Below are 26,876 nucleotides of genomic sequence, written 5' to 3' on the forward strand. Positions count from 1 at the left end.
TGACCACGTCTCAGCCCCCAACCCTGGTGCACTGGCAGAGGGGGACGAAGTCTGCCTGCCGGGCAGGGGCGCCTGGGGCACAGAAATTGCATTCTTCATCCCCGGCTCCCACTTCCCTCCCCGGCGAGCTGTCACGCCTGATCATGTCCCCATGGAATCTGGTTGCGTCACTCTCCTTGAAGCCGCAGACCCAGAACTGTGTGCTCAAGGCCTGGGGTCAAGGACTTAATTTCTTCCACAGAATCTGGCAAGGGTCGTGTTGAGGAGCCCAGGAAATCCAGTCCCTACACTCCGCAGGGGAGGAAACCGAGGTCCAGGGTGGGGTCAGGCACCTGGTCAGAGGGCAGCCCTTAAGGACATCCTGCAGTAAAGGAGGGGGCAAGAGCAGGCGCGCCTTTCTGACCCAGCAGTGACACTGGTGACTGATTGGACTGCTACCTGGGAGAGGAGAGGGTCTGGGTGGTCCCTGGGTGGGGAGGCAGGGCACAGAGCCCCATGCTTGGCTATCTCTTCAGAAGTGGCCTCAGGAATGTGGCCTCCCATCTGGGGGGAGGGGAGAAGGTCTATGGCCCGCCAGTCAGTCCCCCCCGGACTCCAGCTGGGCAAACAGAGCTGGGGGGAGGGCTGTCAGGTCGCCCAGAGGGGCTGGGGCAGAGCAAGACAAGGCACGGGCAGACCTGGGGGGCGTGGTGGCTGGGTCCTCACGGGTCCATGCTGAGTGTCCATCATCTGCTTGAGCTCCTGAGAGGTTGTGTTATGCCCCCAGAGATTAAAAGGGGCAAACATTCTTGGCTTCTAAGGGAGCCACCCCACCCCCAGGCTGCCAATCCAGGATTAAGAGTAAAAGGGATTAATGAGGCCCTGGTTTAAACTAGTGGCTGCTTCAAACACTTGGCATCCTGATTCCACATGGGACAACTCAAGATCAATCCCCATCCCCTGTGGTCCTGCAGAGGAGGGTCTCTGCTGTCCCCGCCATGTGCCAGGAAAACTATGGGGAAGCCTTTTCCTGCTTGCTTACTCTCCTCTGGGAGAGGAAAGCAAACCTGAGACTGATCCTGGAGGAGATACACGCCGAGGGAGGTGCAGCCTCCTGAGGACGAGAAAACAACCTGATGGAGACAGACGAGGCTGGCCAGAGAGACCCTGCAAGTTAACTCTGCTGAAAGCAGCTGCCACATCTGTAAAATGGGGGACACCAAAGGTCTTGAGGCTGTCAAGAGATGGCAGGATGAAGTGCTGGGCAGGATGTCTGGAAGAGGCAGCCCCAAGGACCAGTCTCATCCCGCCCCCTCAGATCCTGGGGTTTCCCACCACTCAGGGTCCAGTAATTCTGAGAAACCACGTGGTGTTCTGCTTTTCTGCCCAGGGCATGGCCACCTGACTCTTATCCCAGCAGCGTGGTCTGGGCAAGGGGCTGGGCTGGGGACGCCAGAGGGAGAAGCCTACCAGGACCACTGGTGAGGGGGAGGAAGACCTCAGAACAACAGGCTGCTCCCAAAGAATGAAAACAAGCTCCACCCCAGCCAGGAATGGCTCCATCCAGGAGGGACCCAGAGGCCAGAACCCCCTGGGGAGTTTCTGTTGGGAGGTGGGGTGGGGCAGACAGCAGAGAAAGGCAGGTCGGAGGTAGACCGGAAGTTTCCACATCTCCCTGTGAGAAGCCCCGCAGAAGTTCGGGCCTGGGGACCTGGCAGGCCTGGGGACTGGCCCCCCAGCTCGGGACCCTCCAAAGCTGGCTGCCCCAGGTCTCACGTGCCCAGACCTTTGCCAGGCAACCCTACTCACAGGGAATGCAGGAGCCCTTAGAGGCCAGAGGCCAAGGCGCCTGCTATTAAGAGAACAAACGTGTGTAATGAGAGAGCTTACTGTGTACCAGGCTGCCCACACCCAGCCTCGCCGCCTTCCACGCTGTTTGGCAAAACCTGCCCATCCTGCTTGTTGGGACAAATTCCCGGGCAGGCGGCACAGCCCGCAGGTGAGACGTGGAGAGCTGGAAGAACAGCCCCTCCTGCGCTCCCCCCGGAAGAAGTAACACCGCGAGCAGGCCAGCTCGGCAGCACCTCGCACCTCTCGAGGCTCTCCAGGTGCGTCTGGGAAGCCCCGGGAGGCCAAGCTCCCTGGGGGCTGTGTCCCGGCCGCCCCCCCTCCCCGTTCCCAGCACCTGGGGTGGGGGGACCTCGTTCCGTGGGAAAGCGGCTTCCATTGGCTTCTGCCTAACAGACGCGCGGTCGGAGGACAAGAAAAACCGGAGAGGCAGAGGGGGACGGCCTCGGCCCTCCCCTCAGGACCGGGGCCCAAAGAGGAGATGGAAGCGCGACTCACCGGAAGGGGTCTCTGGAGGTGAAGTAAGCCTGGACGGACAAGTAACTCCCCATCTTCTTCCCACGCCAGACACACAAGCTCAGCTGCAAACCCGTCGGGGAGGGCCTCCGGCCTGCGGGCGGCCACCATGACAGGCCTGGGGCTCCGGCAGCGCTGGCTGCCCAGCTCACCTCTCCCTCCGGGGCGCCCGGAGGGGCGTGAGCGCTCTGAGCCCCTTGCCCCCCAGCGAAGTCAAGCAGGGGCTCATGGCTGGGACGCTGCTCCCCGGTTCTCCGAGGCTGGGCGGCCCCTGGGGACTCAGGAGAAGCACCTCTCTGCAGAGGCTACACGCACGCAGGCATTCTCAGGCAGGGGCCGGTGACTCGCCAAGAAAGAGGCGCTGCTGTCAAGTTAGCCTTCCTCGGCAGCCCCACCCCTGCCGGGGGAGGGAGGGAGGAAGGGGAGGGGCTCCGCGCGGAACGAGGTGTGTGGTTGGAGCAGCTATTAGGAAACAGACCTTGCAGGCAAGGGGTGGAGCCGAGCGGGAGGGAGGCTGCAGGCTGGCGCCGCAGACAATAACCAGGACTGGCTGGGTGTCCATCCCTGAGCCTGGGGAAGCGCAGGGCAGGAGACGGGGTGAGCACAGCTGCCCCAAGTGTCCCCAGCCTGAGGAGCTGCCCAAAGGATGGGAACTCTGCTCGGAGGTGAAGAAAAGCCCAGGAGGCCAGCTCCAGGCCAAGCCACACCCCCTAAAGGGGTGGGGGGGCCCTCTGGCCGCAGAGGCCAGTTCGGAGACCCAGGGCCAGGGAGCTGCCCTCTGGGCTCTCGGCTCCGGGCTGGCATCTATCTACTCGGTGCTGGCACGAGGGTCCCCATTCATTCCTTCCCTCTGCCTGGCCTGGGCACTGGCACTCCACCTCTGGGCAGAGCTGCACCGCGGATGAGGAAACAAGGCCCTGGGAGTTACATTGCCTGCCATTTCTCCTGTGACAAGCGCCGTATGATACTGTCTTATTTCTCTGACATGGGGGCTATCTCCTCAGTGGAAACAAGGGAAGCGAGGTACAGAGAGATCAGGTCACTTACCCATGGCCAAATAACTAGTCGGCAGCAGGGCTGGTATTTAAATGCAGACTCATATGACTCTAGAGCTGGAGGTCTCAGCCGCCGAGCTTCATTCTGCCTCTTCAAAGTAAAACATCTCCCGCAAAACCCTTCTGCACACAGGAGGAGCACAGGGACTGGAGTCCAGGTCACTTGTGCCCTCTCATTCATTCATTCATTCGTTCATTCCCGGAATGCCACCCATCGGCCTCAGCAGGCAGTGGTGTTTCTTCCCTGGTTGTCCACGGTAACCAGGCTTCTCACACTGAAAACCAGGGCACGATGGAGGGCAAGGCCCAGGGTGCCTGTGGGGACGATGAGCCAGGTGTCTGGAGAGGGGACTGGCCAAACCAGGGCCCACCATCTAGAGAGTCCCTCACCCTCTGCCTGAGGAAGACGGGGGCACGTCCAGACCCCACTGCTGGACTTGAGGGAGTGACACCTGCTTTCTCCCACCCGACACACTCTCCTCTCCATGCAAGTCACCCTGTCCCAGAGACAGGAAAGCCCGTGGCGAAGGTGGAGGCTGGGAGTTGGGGGGGCCTCTTCCCATTCCTCTCCTGATGGGGCACCGGGATAAGGACGCAAGTGATAAGACAGGGTGTCTGCACCCTGTTATAAGCTACCACTTATGGAGCACTTAGGACGTTCCTGGCCCTGCATTATCACGTATCTGTCATACTTAAATGGCCAATACGTGGGGTAGATGTTATCACCCCCATTTAACAGATGATGAAACTGAGGTTCCTAAGCGTTGTGTCACTAGCCTGAAGACAAACAGCTGCTGAGTGAGGGAGCTGGGTTTCAAATCCAGTAAGAGCTGGGGTTGGGACACTTTTTCTGTAAAGGGCCAGAGAGCAAACACTTTAGGCTTTGCAGGCCTAAAATGAACACAGATTGTGTCACTGCAGCACAACAGTGGCCTATATATATAAAACAAACGAATGGATGTTGCTCTGTTCCAATAATGCTTTATTTATGGATACGGAAGTTTGAATTTTGTGCTGTTTTCACATGCCACAAAATATTCTTTTGCTTTCCTCTGTTTAAGAATGTGAAGGGACTGCCCTGGTGGTCCAGTGGTTAAGAATCTGCCTTCCAACGCCAAGGACATGGGTTTGCTCCCTGGCCAGGGGACTAAGAACCCACATGTCGCAGGGCAACCACAACTAGAGAAAGCCCACACACTGCAAGAAGACCCGACGCAGTCAGATAAATAAATAAATATTTGAAAAAAGATAAAAAATGTGAAAATCAAAAGGTTGTATAAGAGGAGGCAGTGGGCTAGTCTGCTGGCTTCTGCCCACAGGCAGCTCCCTCAACCACACTGTACCTGGCCTCTAAGAGTGAAGACCACTCCTTGCATTCGTGCAGAGTGCGGCCACATCTGTGTCCCACCACACGTGCCCTACACTCCAGCCCCCGAGGCGGCTGGCAGGCAGTGAGCCCTGGACCAGCGCGCACCCTGCCCGGAGCCCTGCTTGTAGCACCTTGCACACATGAATGAACTAAAACCACCCCAGCTGACAGTCCTGTGACTCCCCCCTTTATACGGTGGAAGGAACCGAGGTACACAGAGTATAACCCCGTGCCTGAGGTCAACCAGCTGCACGTGTGAGAGGTGAGGCCAGGATTCGAACCTGGGCTGTTGATCCTGGGCTCGACCGTTGCTATGCTGGAGCCTGGCCTGGGACCGCAGCCAGACTGTCTGGGTTTGAATGCGACAAGGCCCTGCACGTAAGCCCTTGGCACGCAGTCTGGAATACATTAAGGGTTGATAAATGTTAGCTGCTAATATCATTAAGACCATTGTTACTACCGCTACGGGCTCACTGTGGCCTTCAGCAAGTCGCTGCCTCTGTCTCGGTCTCGGTGAGGTCTCTAAAAAACTGCCAGCTTCCATGTTTTTCAGCCCTATGAAGTTGCAGAGGGCTCCCTGCTTCCCCTGGGTCTCAATTTGAGTTTAGACCTCTTGAGCCGGCCCTGGGAGGATCAGGATTCTGGCATGGGGGCCACACAAGAGCCAGAGAGGAGGGGGGCACAGAGTGGAGGGGGGACGGCACGGGGGATACTGAAAGGCCCGCCCAGCTGCAGAGCGGGGAGCTCTCTTTCTTCCAGCCAACTACTTCTCACCAAAAATCTATTATGTTCCCCTGTAATTCGATCAGGCAAGGAGGGGGCCCCAAATTAAGTTTGGAACTAGCAAATTATCTTCTAATTGCACCTTCTGATTTCCATCTGATGAACAGAGTGCGGGTGGAAGAAAATGTAAGCCACAGCGAGACAGGGCCAGGGAGCCCATGAGCATAACTCCTCTTGACATTTCACACAGCTCTGCTGTTCCGGCGGCGGCGGGCGCAGTGAGTCGGTGTCTAGGAATGCGAGCGAGGCTGCAGGCACTCTCCATCCCCCTGCTCCCTCACAAAGGACTCGGTGGGTGGGTGGGTGGGTGGGCGGGCGTGTGGGGAACTAGTGTGAGGACCTCCCCCTGGAAGAGGTGCAGCCGCCTCCCTGGCCCCTCCCAGGTAGAGTCCGCTTGACCCCCATAAATCCAGACCTCCAGAGAAACCACAAAAGATGGGGGACCACCAGATGTGAGAAGCCGCTGGCCGCTCAGACCCAAGTATGTGGCTCCTCGGGGCCAACTTCGAAGGGCCCGAACCCCTCAGAACGGGAAGTGAAAGGTCACAGGGGAGGAGGTACTTAGGTCATAGTGGAGGCTGTACTTCCACGCCCTGCCCCTGGATACTGGTTCTGGGTGGGAAGCCACTCTTCTAGGTACCAGAGCGGCTAGGACAAGACGCGGCGGCTGTCAGAGGCAGTGCTGGGATCCCTGGACTGGTGGTGACAGCGGGGGAAGACGGCAGGAGAGGCAGTAATCTTCTGCACGTTTCACAAGCTGGAAACCTGGCAGGGAGCCCAGCCGACCGACTCCTCGGAATCAGCTGAGGCGTGGGGCTTCCAGGTGGCTGATGAGAGGCTGGAGAGGACAGCCCTCCAGGCCGGCGGCCCCAAGTGAACAGTATGAATTAATGAATCACCCCAGCCTCTTCTTGGAGGCAGCTCTGGTTAGATAGCCTGACGCCTGAGGAACTGTGTCCACGTGGGGCCCTCTACTGGCCGGGAGGACTCTGACCAGGGATGGGTGCTCAGGGACCTTAGTGGGGGGGGGGGGGGGGGGCAGTGTCACCCCATCTGCTGACGGTTCTTCCTGCCTCTGCTCGCCTTCTATTCCAGCTCATTTTCCACACTACAGCAGCCGTCAGCTCTCAGTAAGGAGATTCCCAGCAGTTCTATGGCTAGAAATTTTGCCCAGAGAAATATTCCTACAAATGTGCCAAGACACGTGTTCACAGCATGGTTTAATACTAAAAGATGAGGAACAATCCATGTGTCTAGCAGCAGGACTGGGTTAAATACAATCTCCCATCCATGAGACAGAATATTATGCAGCTGTTAAAAACAATGAGGGAGACCTTAGGTCCTGAAACAGAAACTGTCCTGGATAAGGGGTTATATGAAAAATCCAGGCATTGGAGAGAATGTGCAGAGTGATCCCACTGTTTCAAAAGTCTGCATACATAATCCTTAGCAATCACCTGGTGGGTTCTACTGCATGGTTAATTGGTTTCTCTTTAGGGGAGTAAAACAAGCAGCACAGATGAAACAGCATTCATTTTCTACCTTTTTGATACTGCTTACATTTTTTTCTTACACTTAAGTGCTGCATATATATATATATATACATTAAAAATTTTTTTTGGTATGCTCCAGGTCTTACTTGCAGCAATGAGGGCCCTAGTCCCCTCAGTGGGGATCAAATCCGGGCCCCCTGCGTTGGGAGAGAACAGGCTTAGCCACCGGGCCAGCAGGGAAGTCCCCAAGTGCTGCGCTGGGTCTTGGCTGCTGCGCATGGGTTTTCTCTAGCTGTCCCCAGCAGGACTACTCCCTAGTTGCGGCGCACTGCCTCCTCATTGTGGCCGCTGCTCATGTTGCAGAGCATGAGCTCTAGGACACGTGGGTTCAGTAACTGTGGTGCACAGGCTTAGCTGCCATGCAGCACGTATGATCTTCCCAGACCAGGCGTCGAACCGGTGTCCCCTGCATTACAAGGCGAATTCTTAACCACTGGACTACCAGGGAGGCTCCTAAGCGCTAGTTTTTAAAATGATAAATGGACAAAAACAAAAAGAAGTCCCACGGTTTACAGCAAACACCTCCTCATACGTTTTTCCTAGTGCTCCTGTCCAAAGCTAAGCCTGCCTGGGTGCCCTGCACTGGGGACCCCCAGGCTGTCTCCGCAACTTCACTCCTGGGGTTACAGCTCTGGCCACCTCCTCCCCTCCACCTCCTGACCGGCCATGCAGGCTCTCCCTGCGTAGTCCCCAAGCTCTCGCTCCTTTAGCTCCTTCTGCGGCCTCCTCCACCCCCAGCTGGCAGCTGTCTGCTCCCTTTTCCAGGCCCACCTCCCACAGAGCACTCAGTCTTCTCGGGAAGGGGATTCTCGGATGCATCCTCAAGCGCATCACACACAAGAGGGACTCGGAGCCTGTATCTACCTACCTCCAGACTGAATATGTGAGGTCCACACCTGATGTTCACAGATGCCTAGTAAATGGCTCAGGAACCCTGTTATGAGCAACTTCTAGAATGGTGATGAAAACTAAGGTTATAAAGTGTTCTCCATTTACAGAGAGCTTTCAAGCTCATCATCCAGGTCAGTCCCTGCCAACCTTGAAAGGAGTATGTATAGCACAGACAAGGCAAGGGAAACCCAGAGATGTTAGCAATCCATCTGAGTTACTGTGGGAAGCTCAGGGCTGAGATTAAAAGCCAGGTCTGCCGACCTCCAGTCCTAAGGCCTTTCCTCAACAGGAGCCCAAGTGAGGTATTCAGGAATCCGGCCTCTGCAACAACACAGGGCCCCAAAGTGCTGGGTACCCTGAACTTCTGCCACTGATTTCTCCAGATTTCCTGCCTACATTCGCACTGTCAGGATATCATAAAAGATTTTATCCAACGCCTTGTAGAATTCAAGAGGACCCAGTGAGAACATGAAGTCTGGTCTAACGAGTCACGACGGATCCACGGCTGCTGAAGCCTCGAGATCAGCCCCTGTCCTAAGTGCTCGCTGCCCACCTATTCCATCATCTGCAAAATTCCATGGAACCCCACTGGAATTTGTCCACAAAATCCCCTCAGGACTTTGTGAAGGAGTCAAGTCAAAAAGATTATGAGTATTTTTTCCAGGATCTCTATTTTTCCTCCTTTTTGAAAACGGGGCCAGTTAGCCACCTCCATTCTTATTCATGATTAGATCCCCAATGCCTGGAACACAGCAGGTATTAACAATTATACAGTAACAAGCAATTATACCTGGGGGGATTATCCCATTCTAAACAGTTTCTCAAAAGTTACTAACAGTGGTTTTGTTGCTACACCCATAAGGTCGCCCCACCCCCGCCTTTCTTTCTTCAGTATATTGGGAAATAATTTTTCCATGTGAACATCTAAACACATTTCATGTGATTGGGTACCCTTGCATACCTTGGGCTTTCCATCCTCCCTTCTGAGTTTCAAGGACTCTATCTTGAAACTATTCTGGACTCTAAGGTTCTATTCAGACTTCTGTGCCATCTGATTAAGCTGGGTGCCAAGGACTGTCTTTTGTCTTGTGTTTGTTAACACAACACCACGTTCCAGAAGTAGTGGACACTTTGCTCCCTTTCTGTAAAACACTGACCGAATTCCATGAGCCCTTTACTGAGGTGGGCTTGCTGACATGAACATTTTCATTTAATTCTCATACCCGTGAGGTTGGTGTGTAACAGCTCCATTTTACAGATGAAAAACTGGAATTCAAAGAGAAGGTCATTCAGGGTCACAGGTCTGAGAATAGGCAGAGCTGGGATTTAACCCAAGACTTTGGATTCCAGGTCCAAGAGTATCGTCTGCTTTGTACTTATGACGAACTGAAGCTCAAAGAGAAGGTCATTCAAGGTCACAGGTTTAGGAATGGGCAGAGCTGGGATTTAACCCAAGACTTTGGATTCCAGGTCCAAGGCACTAAAGTTGCCTCGAATAACTATTTTATACTTGTTCTTTGATTTATAGCGGTGTTTCTGAAACCGTGGTTAAAAGAACGGCATCAGACGCCCCTGGGCAGCTTGTTAAAGATGAAGATTCCTGAGCCCACTCCAGGCGGATGTAGTAAGAACTGCTGAGAGTGAGCCCAAGAACTGCATTCTGCATAAGCTGTGGTGTTTCCGACGCAGACTGAAGGCTGAAACCACAGCTTTCCTCTCTCCTGTGTGCTCCTCCCCTTGATTCCATCCTGTTCTCACACAAAACCTGAGGCAGGCAGGACAGATGACTAGCATCCCCTCGCTACGAGTGAGGAAACGGCTACAGGCAGTCTGTTCATCTGCTTATTCTGGATGCAACTCGAGTAAAGAAAGGTTTGGTGGCTGACATCATGTGAAGCCTTGGCTCACTGGGGACGCCCCCCTCCTGGCGCTGTTCTTACTCGTCTGGAACCCACCGTAGCTGCCTCTCTCTTGTCCTCAGTGACACTGCAGTGTTGCTCAAGGTACAGTGGGGGAAGGTGACTCCAGAATACAGGGTCATCTCATGAGAAGGCCACCTCTGGAACTGAAATAAGTTAACAAAGCAAAGCACAAGGGCTGACAAAAGCAAAACCAGGGACTTCCCTGGTGGTCCAGAGGCTAAGACTCCATGCTCCCAATGCAGGGGGCCCGGGTTTGATCCCTGGTCAGGGAACTAGATCACACATGCTACAGTTAAAGAGCCCACATGCCCCAACTAAGACCTGGCTCAGTCAAATAAATAAATATTTAAAAAACAAAAATAGCCGGTGCTGCTGCAAGAGTCAGTGCTACTGACAGGAGCAGACAGAGCCCCTCCTGATCTAACCAGGATCACTAATTGGGTAAGGCAGGACCAGAAGATGACTGACACATAGAAAATCACTCGGATAATCCGGCCTGAGGTACTGGGAGGTTTTTCCTGGTCATGGGGAGGAAGGTGGAGAAAGAGAGCCTGTTAGCACTCTTCCAGCAGTGCCCAAACAAGGAGGGGTTCTAGCACCATGGGCTGGGCTGTGCAGAAGGCATGCCATCCCTCAAGGCTGCAGCACTGTTGGCGTTAGACTCCAGAATGACATTTACAGATGGAGGTCTTATTCCATGCCCCCATGTCAGAAAAAGCGATCTCACCTGGGAGAATACTGCAGAGTGAAGAGATGGTGATGATGTGTACTGGACAGGCTTTATCCAAAAGTCAAAAGAGAAAGGTGGTCGTTGGACAAAAACATGGTTTGCCCGACAAACCCCAAGTGCCTGCTGTGTTCTTAGCACTCTGCCAAGCTCTGGGCTACAAAGATGAACTGGATACAGCTCCAGACTGAGAGAATTTCATGCTCGGGGAGTGATGCTAGACATGTAAACAAATACTGACAGAGCCATGACTGAGGTTATACAAGGAGAATAACAGAGAAGGAGAGAGAGTCTCCTCTGACTGGTGGGGAGGAGAGCGGGCGCGTGTGGGGAGGCCCCTCCACGAGGGATTGGCTGCATCTAACAGGCTGATCGCCAGGCAGACAAGAGGCATTCCAGCTGAAGGAACAACATATGCAAAAGCACTGAGGCGGAACAGAGCAGGCCCATCCACCGCCGCACCAGGCACATATGATGGGCGAGCAGCGGGAGGCTGGGATGATGGGGGGGGGTGGGCAGGCCAGACCACCAAGAGCCAGGTTGCCCACGGGCAAGAGGAGTCATCAGAGGCGTTAAGCAAGCAGAGGCTCTCAACAAAGAGAACAGGAAGACTGAAATACAAAGGGAGTGCCGGTCCTGTGCTGCCAGTTCCTCTCCCACTACTGGCATTTGTCTCAAGCCCACAGCTGGCTGCGCGTACCTCCACTGAAGCCTGCTGGCCAGCTAGTGTGCACCAACAGCAGAGCACAGCTTCATCCTCAGGCCAGGTCTCCATCGAGGTGGTCCTTTTATTTACTTTTTTAAAGTCCGTTTAGGGACTTCCCTCACGGTCCCGTGGTAAGATACTGCACTTTCACTGCAAGGGTGAGGGTTCGATTCCTGGTTGAGAAACTAGTATTCCACATGCCATGTGGCCGAAAAAAAAGAGAATCCCAGGAAGCTGAATTAGGCATCAGAAGGCTGTAATGTGAGCATGAACCTAAGATAAAGGGAAATGAAGAGTCATGGAGAGAAATATCATTCTGGGAGTTGTGAGCTAACCAAACCAGCCCCACCTGCAACAAAGGCGGCCCTTCTGGTGACTAAACCCAGATTCGGTTTCTCTATGTGGACATACTTCTAGTTTTGCCTGACTTTTCACTTTTTGTTTCATTGCTGGACACTCATTATTCTACTGACTTTTCTTTTTTTAAAAAATTATTTATTTTGGTTGTCTCTGTTGCTGAGCAGGCTTTTCTCTAGTTACAGAGAGTGGAGGCTACTGTCTCATGGTGGCACGAGGGTCTCTCATCACAGTGACTTCTCTTGTGGAGCATAGGCACTGGGGAGTGTGGGCTTCAGTAGTTGCAGCTCACAGGCTCTAAAGCACAGATTCAATAGTTGTGGTGCATGGGTTTAGCCATTCCGTGGCATGTGGGATCTTCCTGGACCAGGGATCGAATCCATGTCTTCTGTACTGGCAGGTGGACTATTTATCACTGAGCCACCAGGGAAGGCTTCTACTAGTTTTTAAACTAATTTTAACTGAGAAAAAATCATTACTTCTTTAGGTATGTTCAGTTTAGTCAGTCATGTCCAACTCTTCACGGCCCCATGGACGGCAGCAGGCCAGGCCTCCCTGTCCATCACCAACTCCTGGAACCTACTCAAACTCATGTCCATTGAGTCAGGGATGCCATCCAACCATCTCATCCTCTGTCGTCCCCTTCTCCTCCTGCCTTCAATCTTTCCCAGCATCAGGTCTTTTCAAATGAGTCAGCTCTTCACATTAGGTGGCCAAAGTGTTGGAGTTTCAGCTTCAGCATCAGTCCTTCCAATGAACACCCAGGACTGATTTCCTTTAGGATGGACGGTTGTATCACCTTGCAGTCCAAGGGACTCTCAAGAGTCTTCTCCAACACCACAGTTCAAAAGCATCAATTCTTCAGCGCTCAGCTTTCTTTATAGTCCAACTCTCACATCCATACATGACTACTGGAAAAACCATAGCTTTGACTAGATAGACCTTTGTTGGCAAAGTCATGTCTCTGCTTTTTAATATGCTATCTAGGTTGGTCACAGCTTTTCTTCCAAGGAGCAAGCGTCGCCAATTCACAAACTGATTCAGCCCTGGGAGACATCTGGCTCCCTGGCAGCTACCAACAAGCAGATAACAGTGACAAGCGCTCGCTCTGCAAGCCCTGGTCCCACCAGGGCCACACAGGGCTTCACTCATTCACCCCCACAGTAATGCCAGGAGGCAGGCAGTAGGCAGCTGTCTCCATTTCACAGATGAGGAAACAACACACAGAGAGCTAAGTAACTGCTCAAGGTGCACAGCTAGTAGACGGCAGGACCAGGATTTGCCTCCAAGCAATCTGGTTCTGGAGTCTTTCTCAACTACCACACAAGACTGCTCCCGTTCCACACAGACCCAATCACTCTAGCTCCCACAGGACAAACTTCACCTCCAAGTTCTTGGGGAATCACCCAACCATCCACACTCTCCCCACCATGAATCACCCACAAGTCAAAGATACTTTTCCCCCGGCTACTTTATACTCACTGGTCATCTTTAGCTAATGCCATCTTTCAAAGATTTCTAAAAGTTTAAAAAAACAAATAAAATTTAAAACTTACAATTACAATTGGGATTTGGCAGATTTCAGGGCAGTTCATAACCAGTTTGGGCCACAGTAGCTGAGCTCTTTCTCTCTCTAGGGCTTGCTCCTGTCTGGACTGTACCTATACAGAAGGACAGGTCAAGACCTGCCGCTGGACAGGAGGACTCCTGGGCCAGCCTCTCTGGCTCCTTCGGGAGCAGAAGACAAGTCTTTAACTTCTCACCTCAACAGGTGCAGGCAGCTGTCCCAAGTAACCCAACATTCAGATCCAATCACTCATTGCCGTTTACAGTAACTGCAGCCACAGTGGCTGCCGAGGGAAGGATGTGAGGAAGGAAGGGCAAGGAAAGGCCTCCCTTACATCACATCTCTTGGCCACCCCCCGGCAATTCATTCAACAACGACCCCTCCCATGCCAACATGACCTCAGTGGTGACACATGACAGGCAAAAAGCCCTGTGGTCCCCGACCAATTTATGCTAGGAGAGCATAAATCTGAGAATGTCATTAAGGAGATGATCAAGTGAATAAAAATTCAAGCTTAAACCCATAAAAAAGTCTTCAAAGGGAAAGGTCTGTGAAACAGGGGCCATGACTTATTCTGCAGCGACTTCCCTGAGAATCCGTTCCTCATCCAGGTAGAGATCTGAAGGATGAGCAGGTGTTAATTAGGCCAAAAGAGGGTGAAGAGGCATTCCAGGCAGACCGAACAGCAGGAACAAAGTCCCTTCAGAAGAAAGAAGGGCAAGTTTTGGACCTGTGAAGAGGAGCAAGGCTGAAGCAGAGGGAACAGAGGCTGTGGGGCGAGGCCAGGTCACAGGGGGCTCTACAGGCGCCCGAAAGGACTGTGGCCTTTATCTAAGAACGCTAGAAAGTTGCTGAAGTGTATAAGGCAGAGAGAAAACAGAATGTGATGTGGTCACACTGTTTTTTTTTCCCCCACAGATCACCCACTCTGGTTGCTCTGTGGAGAATGGACTGGGGGTGCAGAGTGACTATGGACTGTTAGAAGTCTACTGTGGTCATCAGGTGTGGGATGGTGGTAACCCAGAATACAGCGGTGACAGGAGCAATGGAAAGAAGTGGAGTCATTCAAAGCTATTATATTACTATTCAAAGAGATATTAATCAAACTGACAGACTGACAGACTTGGATATGCGGATGACAAGAGGTGAAGGACACCTGGGCTGTGGCTTGGGCAGTGGGCGGATGGTGGCACCATTCAACAGGACAGGTAACGATGGAAAAGAAGTCAGTTTGGGGGGGAAGATTGAGGGTCCAGCGGGGTCTGAGATGCCCACAAGACATCCAAAGGGACATGTAAGGTTGACAGAAGGACAGCTAGTCGAGAACTCGGTGGGAAGGTCTAGACTGGTACTGGTCTCATCAGTGTGTGGAGTATACAGTCACCAGTGACTGGACAACAGGAGCCGCAGGGGTGGATGAGGCTGCCCAGGGAGGAAACAGAGTGCCCGGAGGGGCGGCAACATTTCAGAGCTGGGTAGAGACATGTGAACAAGCCAGAATGACCAGAGAGATTGGGGAAATTCAGGGAAGTCAACGGAAGGGGCCGCTTCCAGAGTGACTGAGACACCAACAATCAACGCTAACACCTATTAAGTCCTGACCACAGCCAGGCACAGTGCTGAGTGCTCTGAATGCACGATCAAATTTAGTCTGCACAATGAATGACCTTTTGAGATGGGAATCAATCCACTCTTTTATAGAGGAGGAAATTGTGGCAAAGGAAGATGAAGGCAGCGACTCAAGAGGCACTGGGATTGAAACTCAAGCAGCCTGACTGCGAACTCTGGTTCCTGTTACCACCTCCAGCACAGCTCAGAAGGCCAGACAAGACAGACTGAAGAGTGGCCGGCAGACAGACTGGTGGCGCTGGCCTCTGGACCAAGGGAATGTTCCAGGGAAGAGACACAGTGGAAGCCAGACTAGAGCCCACTGTTAAAAATGCTTCAAGCTAGGAGACCAGGCCAACAAGTCAAACCTGTATCCCCAACAGCAGCCAACTGAACGCTTTAATACAGCAGATGATGCTCCGAGTGAAGTCAGAACGAAAGACCACAGACTTGCCCCTGACCCTTTACATTACCCCATCCTAACGTCCTCAGTGCTCTCTGATCCACTACGTCTGTGATAATCACAGTGACTTCATGAGGTGGGTAACTTCCACCACATCTTAGAGATAAGAAAATGAGGCTCATCTAGTCAAGGAACTGGTCCATAGTTACACAGCTGGTCTGGCTCAGTTAAAGCTCAAATCCAGGTCTACTGTTCCTTTGTGGAAGTCACAGTGGAAAGAAGACCACCCCCCCCACAGCCAGAGAGACCTGAATTCAGATGTCAGCTCTGTGTGACCCTGAGCAAGTTACCTATCCTTTCTGGGCCTTCCTGTTTTAGGATAAAATGGGGTTGCAGGATTATTGGAAGACAATCTAAGTGAAACCGCTTCAATCAGATAATCTAAGTGAAAATCCCAATACAATGCTTAGTAAGTATCAGTCGTCCATCCCTGGCTTCCCACAACCCCTCTCCATCTCTGCCCCAATAGCTGCTGCAGGGCTTCTATGGGGTCTTAGTCTTCTCTTTCCAGAGAACAGAGCAGGATTAAGGCGCACAGTGAAGGACACACAGTTCTGCTACATACCAGCAGAGCCCCTCTGTTCACCGAAGGTGGCCCGGTGTTTGCCCTTTCCCTTCCCCGTGGGGAAGGCCCCAGGCCGCTGACAGCCCGCCTTAATGACCTGTGGCGGACTACTTCCTTAGAGATAAACTGGACAGACGGGTAAGCAGGCACCAAGGTCTTGAGTGGGTAAACGTGGCGGCAGCACCAACAGTACAGCAGCAGGGGGCAGGGTTGCTCCACTGCTCCCACACCCGGAGCCGAGCTGTTTAACAGCGCTTTCTGTTAACACTAGAGTTCGTGAAGCCTTTGAGGTCCTCAAGTGTTATCTGATACCACCAGTAGTCTCTTTTCACCGTGACGTTATAGAAGAGGAAACCTAGCCTCAGGGAGGTTAAATGACTGCCCCAGTCAGGAACACAAAGACTCTGGTAAGTGAGGAGGCAGGACACCTCGGTTCAGATCCCAGCTATGCCAGCTACTAGCTCTGTGACTGTGGGCAAGTAAGCTCCACTTCCCTATATTTGTAAAATAGGTAAGACCAGCACCACCATTATTAGGGTACTGTGGGAATTAAATGAGATAATGTACGTAAAGTGCTTAGGACAGTATCTGATGCAGACTGAGCACTTGATAAGTGATACCTGTTACTCTAATTATCAAGCTACTGAGCTTGTGTGGATGGGGGTGTGGGTGCTCTCAGCACTGCAGAAAACCCTCTGTCGTCAGCCAGCCCATTACACCACAGTCTCGGTGGCTGTGCCTGTGATTTCTTCACCAGCCTTTCCTGGAGTCACAAATTTAGAGGAAATGGTCTGCAGCTTGATGAGGTGACGACAGCTTTCTATCTGCAGCATCCCTTTTCCAGAGCTCTGCCTTTGGAAAACACTTCTCGAAAGAGAAAGATCTTCACGATCCTGAGGAAGAAGGCCCTGAAAGTTCGCAGGAACCTCATGGGGGGGAAGGGGCATGGCGTTTCCCTCTGCAAATGATGTCAGATCAGGTCAAACAGCAGAGTTCTAGGTCAGGGCCATGAAGACCAACAGAGGCAGCTTTTCCCTCCTTCTTGGCCAAACGTCTCTGACAAGGGTGAAAAGGGCAGTCTTCAGAAAACCTGTCACCTGCTTTGCAAACATGCCAAGAGGCCAGGTCACCATTCACAGCTTCTTGTTTTAACCTCAGCTACAAACAATGAGTGCCAAAAAATGGATGCTTTCGAATTGTGGTGCTGGAGAAGACTCTTGAGAGTCCCTTGGACAGCAAGGACATGAAGCCAGTCAATCCTAAAGGAAATCAACCCTGAATATTCATTGAAAAGACTGAGGCTGAAGCTGAAGCTCCAATACACTGGCCACCTGATGGGAAGAGCTGACTCACTGGAAAAGACCCTGATGCTGGGAATGATTGAGGGCAGGAGGAGAAGGGGGTAACAGAGGATGAGATGGTTGGATGGCATCACCGACTCAATGGACATGAGTTTGAACAATCTCTAGGAGACACTGAAGGACAGGGCAGCTTCGCTTGCCATAATCCACGAGGTCAGAGAGTTAGACACAGCATATCGACTAAACAACAACAACAAACAATGTGTGGCCCAGATGCTTTCCTCCCCACCATGAGGGGGCCAGTTTTCCATAAAGCTTCAGAGAGAAGGGCGCCAGCTCTAGAACCAACAGCACTGCTTATGGAGAAGGAAGGTCGGAGCAACTTAAGAGTCCAAATGGGCCCACTGCAAAGGCTGAGGAGAGGAAGCGGGAGGGGTGGTCACCAAGCATCCAGAGACCACAGGGATCCTGGCCAGGCGCCCACCGGCACCAGCACAATTCCGGACTTCCAGGAGGTTTGTCAGCTGGCCTCCACTGTACAGCCCTGGTTCCCAGCCTCAAGTGGTTTCCTATTGTCCGGGGAACCTGAGAATCTGGCGGAAGGCCCTATCAGAGGCAAGATTACGGATGTGGCTGCAGACAGGGGATGGGCTGGTGTAAGAAGGCCAGGGGAGGAGTTTCGGCTAAACTCCAGCAATTTCTCCATTCAATATCCAGCCCCACCCTGTGACTAGGAAAACAAAGGTGTGGGGGAAGGGGAGAAGAAAAGTCATTTCCTTTATTGTAACTGGAGCCCAGCTGGGTTGGGAGTCAGAAAGAATGGATTCCTTTGGGTAGCTTGAAGGGAGGGTCCTGCTTCTAGCAGACTAGACCCTGGCCCCTCTGAACCCACACTCTGAAATCAGATCAGTTGGGGTGGAAGAGACCTTTTAAGACCGTTCAGGTTGAGGCCTTGTGCTCCTCATAACCAAGGTCACTTCCAGAGGCAGAGAGAAAATGCAGTCCTTCCAAGCCCTGAAGATATTTGTCCAATTTGGGGCAAAGTCAAATTAGCAAGAACGAAGCAGTCAATCCTAAAGGAAATCAACCCTGAATATTCACTGGAAGGACTGAGGCTGAAGCTCTAATACTTTGGCCCCCTGATGTGAAGAGCCGACTCATTGGAAAGACCCTGATGCAGGGAAAGACTGAAGGTGGGAGGAGAAGAGGGGCAAGAGAGGATGAGATGGTTGGATGGCGTCACCGACTCAACGGACACGAGTTTGCGCAAACTCCGGAAGATAGCGAAGGACAGGGAAGGCTGGCGTGCTGCAGTCCAGGGGGTCACAGAGTCGGACATGACTGAGCGACTGAACAGCAACAACACACTGACTCCAGAGCAGCCAGTCTCCCCAAGGGCAAACCGCCAGGCTCTGTCTGAGGGTCCCACGCCATCCAGTCTCCATGGGAAAGCTCAGGAGGCAGGAGACATGCCCCGTCAGTACAGCAAGATCGGAAAGACTCTGTCCGTGAGGCAAAGCTGCAAATGGGAGACTGAACTGAAATACTCTGCTTCCCCCAAAGGCATGACATTGGTTTAACTGTGCCAGGGTGGTTCAAAGTTAAAATACTCATGTGCATGTAGGGGAATATAGACACACACTCAATATAACACTTAATGACAACTACTGATTATTTGTGGTTTTCTATGTGTCAGGTGCTATGCCAGGGACTTTTACGGGCCATCACATTTAGTCCTCCTGAACAACCTTGTGAGACGAGACCTGTCCTTTCCCATTTTACAGACGAGGTGCCTGGAGCTCAGGGGAGTCGCTGACGGCCCGTTAGTAAACCGCAGAGCCAGGTCTGAACAGTCTCCTCACAGCCTGTGCTCTGCCCCCAGGACAACGCGCCTTACTTCCTTAGGAGCACGCACTTGTGTCTGTCTCTCACACACACAGTGCACCGAACAAGCTAGCATCCCACCAGACCTACTAGTGACCCAAGACTGCAGTTCTAGAGCCAGCTCATTTCATCCACGGCCTGTCCATGTAATTTTTGTCTTTCTGGTTTCAGGCCTCGAGTCTGTGATATAAAGTGGCTGTATCATTCAGGAAGTGGTGCTTCTAGTTATAGGAGAATCCAGCAATTCTCCTATAGCTTTTCTAGCCATTCTTGCTTATTTTGGATAGAAGATATCCATACAAATAGGAAAATGGCAGGAACAAACACGACCATGTGGGTCAGAGGCCGAGGAAGAGTTCCAGCCTGGGAACTCACAGGGCTCTGATGTTGCTGGTTTAGCTGAGCTGTAAAATGAAAGGGCAGCCAGAGGCCCCTGCAGCTCTGACACTCTGCTCCTATCTTACCAAAGAAGCAAAACAGAAGTAGAATCAACTTCCCCGGGGATAAGAGGAGTAACCAAGGCAATCAGATGCACAGTGAAGACTGGCGAGCTCTGAGTTAGAGCTGAAAGGGCAGGAAAGTGCTCCAACTCCTCCAGAGGCCAGAGCCCTCCAGGCCAACCCCTCACATAGTTCCCTGGGTGGAGGCAAGTGCTCAAAGGTCAATTGAATAACTTGCTATCAGCACAGGGGGCGCTTTGCTGTGTGTGGGAGCTGGAATTTATAGCACGTGCTGCCCGTCTGCACTCTGTCTCATTCTCCACCATGAGCACAGCGCTGCTGCTTCAGACCACGAGGGCCACAAATGCCCACCCAGCCTCCCGGTGAAGAATGACTGCGGGCCAGGCGCTGGGCTCTGTATTATACAAAGACAAGCTCGTGCTCTCGAGGATTCCAGCTATTCAGTGGGTACCTACCAAGGGCTGGACCGTTGGCATATTTGACTTCATTAGATCTCAACAAGTCTGTGAGAGAGATGATTAACATCTGTATTTTCCTGATGAGGAAACTGAGTCTCAGAGAGCAGGAACAGATCTGACATTAAAGGCTGTGCTGTTTCCAAAAAAACAAGCTGCCTCCAAACAATCATCTAAGAGCCACTGATATAACAGAGTGAATAACAAAAAGCAGGAAGCTAGGGAGGCATCCTGGGGCGAAGAAGAGCCGGCTCTGCCAACAGCCCTCAAGGCACCTGTGTAATCAGAAGTGCAGGGGTCGGAAAGCCGCGTGTTCTCGTTCTCAGTCTCCTCATCTGGCAGGTGAGGGTGCCAGGACACCCTGAAAAGGGCTCCTCCCATCCCCAAACCTCCCACTCCTGGCCTACCTGGCCTGCGTGCCATTCTTCCAGTTCCATCTGGCGTCAGGGGGCCCCACCTGACCTCTGCTCATGTGCACTTCCTGGGCACCTCCCTCTCTGCCCCTTGAACACCACCCCTCAAGATGGAAACTCTCAAGTCAGAAGCTTGTTCTGTATATTCCAGAGGATGAAGGCCAGTGCCTGGCCCACAGTGTATTGGTGAAGACAGGCAAACAGACTCACTTACCGGAAGCAGGAGGTGTGCCAGGCTTCGCTGACGGTCCTGTACAACCTCTGGTTGGGAGCAACGTGGTCTCCACAGCCCTGACACCTCCAGGCATCTTCACCTGCACACAGAACCGAGGGGTTCAGAGGTTGAAGATGCAGGGAATATGGGGGCAGGATCCCTACCTTCTAGAAGAATATGGAGTTAACAGACTCTGGTGTTGGAAGGGCTGAGTGATGCTCTGCTACATGCACAGTTCCCTCCTCCACAAGATCCCTGCTGAGCAATCATTCAGCTGCTCATCTCCCCAGGGGCAGGGACTCCATGGCCTCAAAAGTAGTGTCGTTCCACTTTTTAAAAAATGGTTCTGGCACTTCCCTGGTGGTACAGTGCATAGGAATGCGCCTGCCAACGCACGGGGCCCGGGTTCGATCTCTGGTCCAGGAAGATTCCAACGAAGCCCTTGTGCCACAACTACTGAGCCCCTGTGTTCTGACTACTGTGTGCCTAGAGCCTGTGCTCCCAAGAGTAGCCCCTGCTCGCTGCGACTAGAGAAAGTCTAAGTGCAGCAACAAAAGACCTGAGGCAACCAATAAATAAATATTTTAAAAGCCGGTTCTGGTTGTTCCTTTTTTTTAAATGAAACAAAACCTGCCTTTTCCTTCCTTTCAGCCCATACTTACAGTCCTGAGTACAAGAAATGAACAAGTCTCTTTCTTTTCAGGTCGACCTTTCCTACAACTGTCCCTAGCCAGCACCCAGAAGGGTCTACTCTCTAGGTTACACACACATCCTTCTCCTCAAATGCCCTAGTTGTGCTGATTTCCCATCACTTCGTCCAGGAGCTCATTCATTCAGTCAACATCATGGGTCTTTTCACTGGACCCATTGGTCTAAGCTCTACCCTGGAGGCTGTTGGATAAATCACCTTGCTCCTGGAAGAGGAAATGCGCTGGAAAAGAAACATTCTTCCATATTGTAATTTTTTTTTTACTGAGATGTTATTTCACAGCAAAGTACTTAGTTCAGAGAAAGAAATTACCAGTACAGTAGGAAAAGAACAAACATTTCATGAATGCCTCCTACTTGCCAAGAACTGTGCTAGGTTCTTTCACAGACCCAATCTCAATTCTCAAAACGATACCATGAGACAGGTATTATATTCATTTAATGGTGAGGGAGCTGAAACTTGGGGCTGGGGGTGAAAGCTCAAGCAGCAGCGTTAGCATCCCAGCTCAGGTCTAGCCCACTCTAAAGCCTGTGCTTTTTCTAGTTCCTGCTCATTCTGCTCAGGGGAGCCAGGAAAGTGTCTGCAGGGGAAGTGGAGCCTTGAAAGACGGGGAAAGTTTATTAAAGGCTGAAAAAGGATGGGGAAGGGCTGTGTGGGCTCAGAGATGAGTATGGGCCGTAGCACAGAGTCCGTCTATGTCCCTCCAAAAGGGATAGAACACCATGCTCCTGGTGTGATTCAGATGCTAACTTCGTGAAATAAAGTGGGCAGCTGAGATCAAGTTGTGGTACCTGACTCAGCCCTAGGAAACGGGACAGAGTTGTTACAAGACTCTGTTGTGTGCCTGTGTGTGCAGCTTTGTTCTCTTTGGGTAACTCCAGACTGCCACAGGCACAGTGACAGGCACCGGACCCTGGTTTACAGGCACAGGGGCCATGAATAGACAATGCACGGCTCCGCACACTTCAAGACTGCTTGGCGGCCTTCTGGGGCAGCCAGGGCACCGGCAGCTGTCCTCCCAGCACAGGGAAGAGTTGAACAAGTTGGCAGACAGTTTTAATGCCTCAGCCCACCCACTCCTCTCCTATGCACGCATCACCTCCTGGATCTAAACTTCTTAGACTTTCAAGGGGGAGAAGCCTTTGTGTTTTGAGGGTGGTAGTGCTCACACAGTGCACCAACAAGCTCACAAACTCTGAGGCAGAAAAGTCTGAGACACTTCCTCCAACCAGATTATGGGTGAAACAGTGGTTTAGTGAGAGGGGTTTTAGTGAACATAGACATCAAAATGAATCTTCCCAGTTCTGGAGGTACTGGCATGAAATGTTTTGAGAACTCTCACATGAAAGGCCTGTTAAGACTGCCGAGTCTCACCCCCAGCAAGTCCCGTTATTTTAAGCCACACCTGTTTCTTGCTTTAACTTTTTAACCCACAAGGAACAGGCTCTGAACTGACCACCCACTTACTCAACAATCTGTCTTGGCTCTGAGTGACCTCTGGCTGTTTGCAAAATTCAAGAAGAATCAGGACTTTCCACTATGAAGATATTCAAGCTAACTTGTTATGTCCATACCCTCCAGAGCCTGTGGTGCTCTCCAGTCTTGAGAAACTCAAAGCCATTAAACACACACTTAACACATGCTCTGTACTAGACATTGAAAGTGAAAGTGAAGTTGCTCAGTCGTGTCCGACTCTTTGCGACCCCACGGACTGTAGCCTACCAGGCTCCTCAGTCCATGGGATTTTCCAGACAAGAATACTGGAGTGGGTTGCCATTTCCTTCTCCAGGTTATCTTCCTGACCCAGGGATCAAACCCGGGTCGCCCGCATTGTAGGCAGATGCTTTACCGTCTGAGCTTTCCGTACTAGATATTAGGGGGGCAAAGATTAAGATCCCCACCTCAACTTCCTCCTCGCACATCCACCCGACTCCACCTTTGAAAAGTCTCCGTGTCCTTCAGCACGGCCACTCCCCCACCCTGAGGTCAGCCCTTTGGCTCCGTTTCCTGCTGTACTGCAGTCTTAGCTGACTCACCCAGATGCCCCAGTGTCTACAGAACTCAACTGCTGAGCACTGTGCTCTGGTCTGGACTCCACCCCATCACACCTCTCAGAAGACAGTCTCCACCACTCCCTGTTCCACTGCTCCTTCCAACTGCCGTTTAAAGAAGTTCAAGTCTTTCCCATTCAAAACAAATCTGGAGCCCGCTTTCTCCTCTAGCTACCACCCTTGCTTCTCCACTTCATAGCCACATGTATTAAAAGCTGTCTAATAGAAAATAAACTTATGGGACTTCCCTCGTGGTGCAGTGGATAAGACTCACCTGCCAATGCAGGGGACTGGGATTCGATCCCTGGTCCAGGAAGATCCCCACATGCCATGGAGCAACTAAGCCCATGAGCCACAACTGAAGCCTGAGTGCCTAGAGCCCGAGCTCTGCAAGACAGAAGCCACTGCAATGAGAAGCCCATGCACTACAGCAGAGAGCAGCCCTCACTGGCCACAACCAGGGCAAGCCTGCACAACCGTAAATAAACAAACATGGATCAAGAACAAGTTAGTGCATCATTTAAAAAAAAAAGGGATTCCTTGGTGGCTCAGCTGGTAAAGAATCCGCCTGCAATGCAAGAGACCTGGGTTCAATCCCTGGGTTGGGAAGATCCCTGGGAGAAGGGAACGGTTACCCACTCCAGTATTCTGGCCTGGAGAATTCCATGGACTGTATAGTCCATGGGGTCGCAAAGAATCGGACATGACTGAGTGACTTTCACTTCACTTTCCCCTTCCCTGGCAGTCCGGTGGTTAAGACTTCACCTTCCAATGCAGGGGGTCTGGTCAGGAGCTAAATTCCCACATGCCTCAGAGCCAAAAAAACAAAACATAAAACACAAGCAATACTGTAACAAATTCAATTAAGACTTTAAAAAAAAAGAAAGAAAGAAAACAAATTTAAGTACCAAAGGGGAAAGGACAGGGAGGGATAAATTAGGAGTTTGGGATTAGCAGATATAAACTACTATATACAAAACAGATAAACAACAAGGTCCTACTGTAAACCATGGGGAAACATATTCAATATCCAGTAAAACCCAAAAACCAATACAACACTGTAAGTCAACTATACTTCAACTTAAAAAGAAGCTGTCTACACATACTATACTGCCTTCATTTCCACACTTCCTATTTACCAAACAATCCACTGCAATTTGACTTCCACCCCCACCATTTCTCTGAAACTGCCTCACCAAGATCAACAGTGACTGCTTATTGCTAAATTCAATGGACATGCTTCAGTCATTCTTTCAGCAAATATTTATTGCATGCCAACTATGTATCTAACTGTGCTCGGTCGGAAAAAAGCAGCACACGAGAAAGAGATTAAACATACAGCATATGTTAAACATTAACATAATTATTTTCATTATAATTGTGGCAAGTCGTAGGAAGGAGATATCAAGTTTATATAACGGAGCAAATGGTGTTGGGTAGGGCACACAAGAACATATTCCCGAAGGAAGTAATTTCCAAGTTGAGCTCTAAAGGATGAAGAGAAATTAACCAGGCCAAAAAGAGGAAAGGATAACTGTGCAAGCTGGGATGGCAGGCAGATCTGTGCAAAAGCTCCTAAGGCAGGAACACAAGCTCCTCACACACACTGCTGCTGCTGCTGCTAAGTTGCTTCAGTTGTGTCCGACTCTTCGCGACCCCATGGACGGCAGCCCACCAGGCTCCTCTGTCCATGGGATTTTCCAGGCAAGAGTACTGGAGTGGGGTGCCATTGCCTTTTCCTCACACACACTAAAGCTGGCTATTGTCAGCTCCTTGGCCTACTGCAATCCCTCAACAAACATTTATTGAAAGGAGGACTTCCCTGGTGGTACAGTGGTTAAGAAACTGCCTGCCAATGCAGAGAACATGGGTTCGATCCCTGGTCTGGGAAGATGCCACATGCTGTGGGGCAACTAAGCCCATGCACCACAACCACTGAAGTGTGTATGCTGCAGAGCCCATGTTCCACAACATGAGAAGCCAGAACACTGCAATAAAGAAGAGTCTCTGCTCACAGTAATGAAGATTCAGCCACAGCCAAAAATAAAAAAATAAATTAAAGAAGAAAAAGGAAGAAATGGCCCTCGACTAGGTGGCCCCAAAGAACCTTTATCTTTTAACACCCCTTACAAAGGAATGTTCTAGTCACATCTTGATCTATTTTTTATTCCTGTCACACACATTTATATTCCTGCATCCTAACGCTCACACCTCTAGTTACTCTGGGTGTTTAGGCTACTGTTTACCCACCTTTTCTGCCCCCTTCATCAGACGTCCATCTTCCCTTCATGGTCCCCTAAAGGTAGGAAGTGTTTGTTTCACTTTGTCAAATACCTGCTTAATACCATTTGTTCTGTAATTTCAGTTCATAATGTTTCTGCCTCCTTCAGTACTGCCCTCTCTGCATCACTGCCTCCAGCTCTAAGGGGCAAAGATTATATCTTGATCATCTTCAGATCTCCAGGGCCTAGCCTAAAGGTGGATGCCAAATGGATACTCCTTTATGTGGCAAATCCAACTGAAAAACTGGACCCAGCTGCCAGCTATAGAGGTAATTTCCAAAGATAAGCTCCAACAGTCAGCAGTGATGAGTCACCTGGAATGTATCCTTGGGACTAACTCCAGGTAAAGTCACATGAAGATGTCCTGGTCTGTCACACTGTAACTGACCTACGCAATTCCCTCAGAACCTTCAGCCTCCCAAGCCTGGACTTTCTTCAGAAAAATACTATTGGCCTTTTCCTCACGCTTACAGCCTTAAAAGTCAATGATTCTCCCTTACAACCTTCATTCCAGGAAAAGGAAGAGAAATGTAGTAATATAAAGTCTTGGAGATTTTGGTGAGGCCCAGTGAAAGACCAATCTAGAGTGCTGTCTGCCTTGGAAAGTCTTCCTCTAAGAAAAGACCTCATTGTACCAGGCTGTTCACCTCTCCCTTGACTGTGTTTACAGATCCTGTGTGCAGACTTAACAGTGCCTACTGATTGTCAAGAGTCTAGAAAAGGGAGCCTGTCTACGTAAATGCCCTTAGCAACTCTGAACAATACAGAGCTCTTTTTAGGTGTTTAATAATCAAAAAACTATGCCTCCACAGATTAAGACTGAAGGCAGGAGGAGAAGGGGAGGACAGAGGATGAGATGGATGGATGGTATCACCAACTCAATGGACATGAGTTTGAGCAAGCTCCGGGAGTTGGTGATGGACAGGGAGGCCTGGCGTGCTGCAGTCCATGGGGTCGCAAAGTCGGACATGACTGAGCAACTGAATTGAATTGACTGATGCCTTCATGGTTATTACTGGGATTTCTTGCTTTTAAGAAGTGCTAAATGTGTGATGCAGACAAGGTGACAATTATAATAAATGGTTCATTAGGAAGTTTCTCACCTTCAGGATCTTTGGAAAAACAGTATAAAATATATTCAGCTTATACATGCTTCTCTCTCCCAACTTAATAATTGGTGATGTGACCCTCAAACAA

General features: G+C 51.2%; 1 protein-coding gene across 2 annotated transcripts in view; it reads right to left on the reverse strand.

The window, feature by feature from the left end:
- LIMK2 (LIM domain kinase 2) overlaps positions 1-26,876 on the reverse strand; it is a 52,782-nt gene that overhangs the window by 19,288 nt on the left and 6,618 nt on the right. The window contains exon 2 of one of the 2 annotated variants that reach the window (XM_061141515.1): positions 20,638-20,737. In XM_061141515.1, coding sequence (XP_060997498.1) covers positions 20,638-20,737 — 100 coding nt within the window. Of the gene's footprint in view, positions 1-2,325; positions 2,689-20,637; positions 20,738-26,876 lie in introns of those variants that run through there. The other variant, XM_061141516.1, reaches the window with a different exon arrangement.

The sequence above is a fragment of the Dama dama genome, chromosome 5 (genome assembly GCF_033118175.1).
Source record: "Dama dama isolate Ldn47 chromosome 5, ASM3311817v1, whole genome shotgun sequence".
Classification (NCBI taxonomy): domain Eukaryota; kingdom Metazoa; phylum Chordata; class Mammalia; order Artiodactyla; family Cervidae; genus Dama; species Dama dama.